This window comes from Mandrillus leucophaeus, unplaced genomic scaffold (genome assembly GCF_000951045.1).
Source record: "Mandrillus leucophaeus isolate KB7577 unplaced genomic scaffold, Mleu.le_1.0 Scaffold146, whole genome shotgun sequence".
NCBI lineage: Eukaryota > Metazoa > Chordata > Mammalia > Primates > Cercopithecidae > Mandrillus > Mandrillus leucophaeus.
In genome coordinates, this window is record NW_012101432.1 from 541,015 (window position 1) to 550,821 (window position 9,807).

Consider the following 9,807-nt stretch of genomic DNA (forward strand, 5'->3'; position numbering starts at 1 on the left):
GAGGGAAGGGAGGAAGCAAAACATACAGGGAGAAAAAATGGAAAATACAAGGAAAAAAAAAATGATTCCTAGAATGCCATGTGGTACAATATTTGTCTAGTGGGAATTTCAGAAGGAAGAATTGAAAGGTACGAAATAATTTAAAAAATAATACCAGGCCAGGCATGATGGCTCATGTTTATGATCTCAGTACTTTGAGAAGCTGAGGTAGGAGGATTGCTTGAATTCAGGAGTTTGAGACCAGCCTGGGAAAAAGGCGAGACCCTGTCTCTACCAAAAATTTAAAAAGCCAGGCAAAGTGGTATGCACCTGAAGTCTCAGCTATTCAGGAGGCTAAAGAAGGAGACTAGCTTAAGCCGAGGAGTTCAAAGCTGCAGTCAACCATGATCACACCACTATATTCCAGCCAGAATGACAGAGCAAGATCCTGTCTCAAAAAAAAAAAAAAAAAAAAAAAGGAAAAGAAAATTCCTCTGAATTTAAGAAACTTTTGAATTTTCAAACTGAAAACCTATCCAGTGCCAAGCAAAATGTGTGTAAAGATCCATGCCCACAAACATCAAGGTGAAATTACATAATTCTAGTGGTAAAGTCTTAAAAACTTATAGAGAAAAAAAAATTAAGAGGATAAAACAAAAATATAACAAAACAAAAAGCAATGAAATGATTCAGGCTGGCATTGAAATTCTCATTAGACTGGAGAGTAGGGCCTAGAGCACATAGAGAATATAGGCTAGAGAATGATGGAGTAGTAGTTTCAAAGTTGTGAAGAAAATTATGACACTGAAACTATTATCCAGCCAAATTATTACTCGAGTGTGAGGGCAAGATAAAAACATTTTTAAACATGCAAGGATTCATGATGTTTACCACTATACACATAATAGTACACATTACTTAAGGAGGAACTTCATTTAAAAAAAAATCGTTTACAAGAAAGAGAATGACATGAGATTTTTAATGCTGTTTCTGAGTACAGCCTAAAAACAAGACACAGAAAGATGACAAGAAACCAAAAAGAAATCATTTGATGATGACTTTTTTTTTTTTTGAGATGGGGTCTCGCTCTGTCACCCAGGCTGGAGTACAGTGGCACGATCTCGGCTCGCTGCAACCTCCACCTCCTGGGTTCAAGCAATTCTCCTGCCTCAGCCCCCTGAGCAGCTGGGACTTGATGACATTTTTTTTAAAGAGACAGGGTCTTACTCAGGCTGGAGGGCAGTGGCGTGATCATAGCTCACTGCAGCCTCAAACCCTGGGCTCAAGTGATGGATGATAACTTGAAACATTCTCCCCAAAGCACAGGGGAGATTTTAGTAACTAATGTAGAATTTTTATTTACTATAAATCCAAGCACAATCCTTTCTTGTGTAGTGAATGCTTACATAATCATAATACTACAAATTTCTCATGTTATTTTATTTAAATATTAGATGAATTTACAGACAAAACATAAATCATTTAATAATAGAATATTACAAACTGGGAGAAAGTAAACGAGAGATAACTTAAGAATAGAGAATTTGAAGTTATAATGGTAACTTTTGGAAGAAAAAAGAAAACCCAAAAGATTGCTAAAGGGAGTTACTTATGGAGCGTGATAGTAGGGAGAGGTAGGATTTTCCTTTTTAATATAATAATTATCATATATCATCCAAAAGAATGGTTATATGATTTTATCAATAGAATACTGACCAAATGGAGAGAAACAGATACATCTAGAGGTACTGACATTAAAAAAATGTGTTTAAATAAAAAAAGAACTTCAGAAATGATAGTGGATAATTAGATTATCCTATTTATACTAAAAGATTACGAGTGTGTATTTGTTAATTTGTAAGATGTTTTCAGTGTTGTAATAACAACTTATGCAAATGGCAGGGGATTCTGAAGATATTTCATTGTCGTGAAGTATATATATATATGTGTGTGGGTGTGTGTGTATATATATATATATGTATTTTTTTTTTTTGAGACAAGAGTCTCACTCTGTCGCCCAGGCTGGAGTGCAGTGGCACGATCTCAGCTTACTGCAACCTCTGCATCCCAAGTTCAAGCAATTCTCCTGCCTCAGCCTCCCAACTAGCTGGGACTACAGGCGCATGCCACCATGCCTGGCTAATTTTTTGTATTTTAGTAGAGACGGGGTTTCACTGTGTTGCCCAGGCTGGTTGCGAACTCTTGAGCTCAGGCGACCTGCCCGCCTTAGCCTCCCAAAGTGCTGGGATTACGGGTGTGAGCCACCGCACCCGGCCGAATTATATTTTTAATAAGCATAATTCATAGGTTGCACCTTGGTTTTTTTCAGGTCTAGCCTAAATTTTCATTAGCCATTGATTATGTAAGCCTGCACTACTTAACAGTTTTGGTACTATTCTCAAGAGAGTAAGATAGAATTTCAATAATGTTTAAAATATTAATATGTTAATTAATCCAGCTGCTACCTAATCTGGCAAACTTAAGACACATTAGTTATTCTCTCTAGATAGTACTTTATGCTTGGAAAAAAACAAAATGGAACTAAAAACTGACTTTTCTTCATATTGAAAAATTTGAAAACGTATAACATCATAAAAATCAAATTGGATTTCTGGCATTAGGCAACTCCAAAAACTATTAACATTATAACATTATTAACAGTCTATTTCTGCTTTAAACAACATTAAAACATATTTAGTCATAAGTCCTCTCTTTAATAACTTAGTTTTTTCTTACCAGACTATTTTCTTTCCAGGCTTCTGGGAACTTGGGTCTCTGTTTTTCCCTAGACACAAGAACCTGCATATCCTCGAAAGTGGGATGGTTTCCAACCTCTGTCTGAAAAGCCATCTGGTACTCTGGTATGGATTCCCCTGTGGATTTGTAGAAAAGAATGACAGAATAAAATTTCCAATTATCATAAATGATAGAATAACAGGGGTATTTCTGATACCAAGTAAGCAAAAAAATTGTGTCACAATCTTTTTATTTTTCGAACCCCTTCAGGCACATTTGGAAATCCTAAAGAGACGTTGTTGTAGGTTTAATGATTTTTTTTTTTTAGATAGAGTCTCACTCTGTTGCCCAGGATGGAGTGCAGTGGCATGATCTCGGCTCACTGCAACCTCTGCCTCCTCGGTTCAACTGATTCTCTTGCCTTAGCCTCCCGAGTAGCTGGGATTACAGGTGCACACCACCATGCCTGGATAATTTCCATATTTTAGTAGAGATAGGGTTTCACCATGTTGGCCAGGCTGGTCTTGAACTCCTGACCTCAGGTATTCCAGCCTCCTAAAGTGCTGGGATTACAGGTGTGAGCCTCCACGCCCAGTCTAATGCATTATTAATAAATGCTTTGCTTAGAATAGTCTCAAATATTTGTTGATAAATCAAATGGTAGTTTCAATGATGGACAGGTATTTTTAAATGGTTTCTGGTATTACTAAATTCAGGGAAAAAAGACTATTATGTTTATAAGGCATACTTAATACTTGAAAACATGCCTGAACACTGATCCCATGGAGGCGGGTAAAGATGAGGAAAAAGTCCAGGACCCAGTATAACAAATATGCCTACAGAACCAAATATAAGTGGGTGGGTTGAACAGTCACTATGTCTCATTACATCGTTGGTTCTATTATAGTCCAGCCAGACTGTATCAGATGTTACAAAAATATTTATGATAATGGTCATTTGAAAGAAAAGTCAATATACTTAAAAAAAATTTTTTTTAAATAAACGGTCTCACTTTGTTGCCCAGGATGGAGTATAGTGGCATGATCACAGCTCACTGTAACTTGAACTATTGTACTCAAGTGGCCTCCCTAGTAGCTAAGACTACAGGAGTGTGCCACCATGCCCAGCAAATTTTTAAAAATATTTTTTAGAGATAAGGTCTTGCCATGTTGCCTAGACTGGTCTCATACTTCTGCTCTCAAATGATTTTCCCACCTCAGCCTCCCAATGTGCTGAGATTACAGGTGTGAGCCACTGTGACCAGCCCTAAAAATTCCTTTTAACTAACAGGTAGTATTTAGATCATGTACTTAAATATTATTAACTATTTTATCACTATTTAATAACCCTGTTCATTGCCAATAAACACAATCAACTGTGATGTTAGGCTTCTGATTTTTACAAAATATAAGAAAATTAAGCTTATGTATATAATATATTGAACCACATAGAAGACTCCTGGGACCAACACTGAGAAAACCAATGATCTAGTAGAAATCATGGAAAAGAACACAGAATGAGAGACTGTTCCTGTGTCTTTACCCATCCTCCCACCCTATTAAAATGACAAGATAAATTAGAAGGAAGAACATCAAGACACAGGAGGATAAGGCATTTAGGTTCTAATCTTGGCTTCATCTTGACCTTGGAAAAGTCATTTATCTATCCTGTTTTAGACTTCCTGTAAGCAAAATGGCAATGCAGATCTGCGGCCTTCCTTATATCACTCACATGGAGATAACACAAAGTTATAATGACCCAGATGGAAACCACATTACAAATAAGTTTATGTTTCATTTAAGTTTTTATGTTTCTATCTGAATACTCAAAACAACCCATAAATACTTGCCCTCCACCAGTATTAAAAAAGATTTACAAAGATTAATTATATTATCTATGCAGCATTGCCCAAGTTTATTGTTGTTAACACTGCCTATGTATAAATACAAGTGATTTTCACATACTGTAAACATTTAAGCAGATACTTAGTGTTGATCAATAACATCAACATTGAACTTGAGAGATAAAATTAAAGGATTTAATAATCATGCCAGTTAGTATAAAACTTTCTTCCTTGAAACCCCATGTGATAAAACCTCACCCTATACCATCTGTGAACTGCAAGATATTTACTAATGTATCTGATCTGTCTCTGAGACACACACACAACACAAACACATACCTTCCAAGTGTTATTATTTTCTTTTTCAAATGCTGGTTTAGTAGAATAACTAAAAATTCACAATTTTACTCTTTTAAAAAATTAGGTCCAAATTAAAATTTTTAAACTTGCTAAAGGAAATTGAAGCACAATCTTTTATGAATGCAATGGTTAATAATTACCAAATAAATTTCCACTAAATCTTCACAGTTCAAAATCTAATTGTTCAATAGAAACTTGTATACCACTAACTTAGTGTTAGGTATTAGAGATACAAAGGTGAATGTTAATGACAAAAACCATCATCATGAAAGATATTAACCTTACTGGATTTCCTTAAAACCTTACTGGATTTCCTTACTATCACTGGATTGCTCAAGGAAAGTTTATAATCTCATTTTCTTTAGAACTGCCCAAAATATCTTATGGTAATATCTAGCACTATCAGATACCATTCCCTGCTTCTCATCCCATTTGCCACTTGTTAACTATGTCTCTATCAGTTAGAGACCCTTTTTTAGCTCCCTTCTCAAATTACACTTATTCTTTCTTCCTTTTTCTATCTCTCCCTTTTTTCTTCCTTCTCCCTCTTCCGTTTAAACTTTGTAGCATTTCACTCTTCCTCTGTAATACCGATAATTCATTTATTTTACTAACATTTTATAGAGAAGTAACCTTCATTACATAGTGTTTCCATTTAATAATACAGCACATACTGCATTTTGAGGTATATCATAAAAGTTTAAAAAATGTTTTATAAGAATTTTATAACTATTATACACTATTCTCTAGGTTTATTAATATATTTATATGATCCTTTTTTTTACTTCCACCTCATTTAATTGTTAAAATTTTCAAGAGTGCCCTATATCCCTTGACTGTGCTTTTAAAATACTTTCCCCTCCTATATACACTCTGTAACATGATGTCTGTCTTCTATATTCCACAGAAACTCTTCTAAGAATACCAATGACCTACTCCTATTCAAATTCAAAAATCATTCCTCAGTTCTGTTTCCTCTTGACCTTTCAATTACATCTATTGCCATCAATCTTGGGAGGTTTTTTATTTTTATTTTTTAATCAGCTTCCTCACACTGAAATCTTAGTTCTTAAAGTTTTCGAATACTGACTTACAAGGCATTAGGATTTTTCAGTTTTCTCACTATTTTTCTGATCATTTGTCTTCTTTTTTTTTTTTTTTGAGACGGAGTCTCACTCTGTCACCCAGGCTGGAGTGCAGTGGCCGGATCTCAGCTCACTGCAAGCTCCACCTCCCGGGTTCACGCCATTCTCCTGCCTCAGCCTCCCAAGTAGCTGGGACTACAGGCGCCCGCCACCTCGCCCGGCTAGTTTTTTGTATTTTTAGTAGTAGAGATGGGGTCGCAGGATGGTCTCGATCTCCTGACCTTGTGATCCGCCCGCCTCGGCCTCCCAAAGTGCTGGGATTACAGGCTTGAGCCACCGCGCCCGGCCTTGTCTTCTTAATTAACCTACTTCATGGGGGTAGTACCCCAATATTCAGTCATTATTCACCTATTTTTCTTTCTATGTGTCCAGTTAAAGGAGTGCATCGACTCATAAGTTCTCAGTTACCATCTCTATGTAGACAACTCCCAAATAACCATTTTAATCTTAAATTTCCATCTTATTTTTAATTGTCTTTAAAAATTTAGTTATCTGTCAATACTCCATCAAAAAGTATCCATGATTAACTCATCTTTCTAATGTATATCAATATTTCTAAGTTTCTGGTTGTCACCCTCACCCTCACTTTTTTTTTTTGAGACAGAGTCTCGCCTTGTCACCCAGGCTGGAGTGCAGTGGCGCGATCTCTGCTCACTGCAACCTCTGCCTCCCCGGTTCAAGCAATTCTCTTGCTTCAGCCTCCCGAGTAGCTGGGATTACAGGCGCCCACAACCAAGCCCGGCTGATTTTTTGTATTTTTAGTACAGATGGGGTTTCACCATGTTGGTCAGGCTGCTCTCAAACTCCTGACCTCAGGTGATCCACCCGCCTTGGCCTCCCAAAGTGCTAGGATTACAGGCCTGAGCCACCGTGCCCAGCCAACCTCTGAATATTTCTCAATTCCTTTGAATCTCATTCTTTTTTATTTTTTGACATGGAGTCTTGCTCTGTCGCCCAGGCTGGAGTGCAGTGGCGCAATCTCGGCTCATTGCAACCTCTGCCTCCCAGGTTCAAGCGATTCTCCTGCCTCAGCCTCCCAACTAGCTGGGATTACAGGTGCGCACCACTGCACCTGGCTAATTTTTCTATTTTTAGTAGAGCACGGTTCCACCATGTTGGCCAGGCTGGTCTTGAACTCCTGACCTCGTGATCCACGCCCCCTCAGTCTCCCAAAGTGCTGGGTTTATAGGCATGAGCCACCGCACCTGGCCTGAATCCCATTCTTTTAATAGATAACCACAAGTACAGATTTCTTCTCTGCATCTTCTCCCAGATTTGCCTCTCCCCATTTCCATATCCAAGATTACGGGGTATTTTAAAGCAACTGTATTCTTATTCCTTTTTTTTCCTTTTATTGTGGTAGAATATACATAACATAAAACTTACCATTTTAACCATTTTTAAGTGTACCATTCTGTGGTATTAAGTACATTCACACTATTGTACAACCATTACCACTATCCATTTCTAGAACTGTTTGGTCTTCCCAAACTGAAACTCTGTACCCATTAAACAATAACTCTCAATTTCTTTTTCCTTTTTTAAGCCCCTTCTAGTTCTATTTCTATTTTAATTAATCCTACATATTTGCTAAAATAATCTTCTGAAAACAAGATTTAATTGCCTTTCCCTCTTCAAACATTTGATATCGTTCTTTATTATTTATCAGATCAAAAGCAATAGTCATTCTTTGAACACAGTTTTTCAAAAAATATTGCTTGTAGCAGTATACTAATCTGATGAAAAAATCATTTCAGTCAGACATGCTTCTGAAACGAAAATCTTACATGAGACTATTAACAAAGAAATTACCAAACTGTGGTCAAAGTTCTAATAATACAATACTTTGGGTATGGGTGTGGTGGCTCATGCCTGTAATCTCAGCATTTTGGGAGGCCGAGGCAGGAGGATTACTTGAGCCCAGGAGTTCGAGGCCAGCCTGGGCAATACAGCAAAACCCTGTCTCGACAAAAAATGAAATATTAGCCGGGCGTGGTGGCATGCACCTGTAGTCCTAGCTACTCAGGAGGCTGAGCAGGAAGACTGCTTGAGCCCAAGAATTCAGGGCTGCATTGAGCTATGACTGCACCACTGCACTCCAGTCTGAGCAAGAGTGAGACCCTGTCTGTAAAAAACAAAACAAAAAAAGTACTTGGTATTTTGTTTTTTGAGACCAAGTTTTGCTCTTGTTGCCCAGGCTGGAGCACAATGGTGCAATCTCAGCATTGCAACCTCCGCCTCCCAGGTTCAAGCGAGTCTCCTGCCTCAGCCTCCCGCCTCAGCCTCCCGCCTCAGCCTCCCAACTGGTGGGATTACAGGCATGCGCCACCATACCCAGCTAATTTTGTATTTTTACTAGAGAGAGGGTTTCACCATGTTGGTCAGGCTGGTCTCGAACTCCCGACCTCAGATGATCCACCCGCCTTGGCCTCCTAAAGTGTTGGGATTACAGGTGTGAGCCACCACACCTGGCCAAAAAAAGTACTTGCTGATACTACTGCAATTACTGCTATTTTCACAAAAATGCCTCAATTGAATCTCTGTACTTTTAATTAACTAGAAAACATACTTCTAGGTAACTGATTGACCTGTACTTAATCTAAATAATCACTGATTTATTTCATTATATTTTTGAATTACAAACTAATGTTTGGCCTGGTGCAGTGGCTCACTCTTCTAACCCCAGCACTTTTGGAGGCTGAAGTGGGCAGATCACTTGAGCCCAAGAGTTTGAGACTAGCCTGAGCAACACGGTGAAACCTTGTCTCTACAAAAAAAATATAAAAATGAACCAGGCTTGGTGGTGCATGCCTGTAGTCCCAGCTACTAAGAGGCTGAGGTGGGAGGATCACCTGAGCCTGGGGAGGTCAAGACTGCAGGGGGCTGTGATCACACCACTGCATTCCAGCCTAGGTGACAGAGTGAGGCTCTGGCACTTAAAAAAATTATATATATATACACACACACACACACTCGATACATATATATGTGTGTGTGTATATATATACACACACACACTTGATATATATAAACTAATGTGTAGTGCGGTCTTTAAAGCCAAACAATTCAACTCCACTATTAATCTTTTTAAATTAAATAGCTCCATTTCATAAATTTGTCCAATGCTAGTTCCTTTTTCTATGCTTTCAAAGGTGTTATTCCTAAAAGGCAGTGGCCACACAGATCAAATCATCTGTATAGCACACCTAGAAGAATGCAATGCCAGATTTATAAAGTTTTTAGATGATACCATTAGATGTAATCCCTAAGAAGGGGAGGAAAACTATAAATTCATTTGGCTATTTTAAGTAAGTCTCAAACATTCACTTGAATGAGTATTCTTTCTCTTTTTTTGAAACAGAGTCTTAGTCTGTTACCCAGGCTGGAGCGCCATGGTGTGATCTCAGCTCACCGCAACCTCCGCCTACTGGGTTCAAGCAATTCTTCTGCCCCAGCCTCCCAGGTAGCTGGGACTACAGGTGCTCACCACCACGCCTGGCTAATTTTTGTATTATTAGTAGAGGCGGGGTCTCACCATATTGGCCAGGCTGTTCTTGAACTCCTGACCTCATGATCTGCCTGCCTCGGCCTCCCAAAGTGCTAGGATTACAGGTGTGAGCCACTGTGCCCGGTCTTTTTTTTTTTTTTAAGACAGTTTTGCTCTTGTTGCCCAGGCTGGAGTATAATGGCGAGATCTTGGCTCACTGCAACCTCCGCCTCCCGGGTTCAAGTGATTCTCCTATG

General features: G+C 38.4%; 1 protein-coding gene across 1 annotated transcript in view; it reads right to left on the reverse strand.

Moving 5' to 3' along the window:
* Positions 1 to 9,807, reverse strand: part of BMPR2 (bone morphogenetic protein receptor, type II (serine/threonine kinase)) — a 230,212-nt gene that overhangs the window by 18,785 nt on the left and 201,620 nt on the right. Inside the window, exon 10 of the mRNA XM_011974476.1 lies at positions 2,716 to 2,852. Coding sequence (XP_011829866.1) covers positions 2,716 to 2,852 — 137 coding nt within the window. The remainder of the gene's footprint in view (positions 1 to 2,715; positions 2,853 to 9,807) is intronic.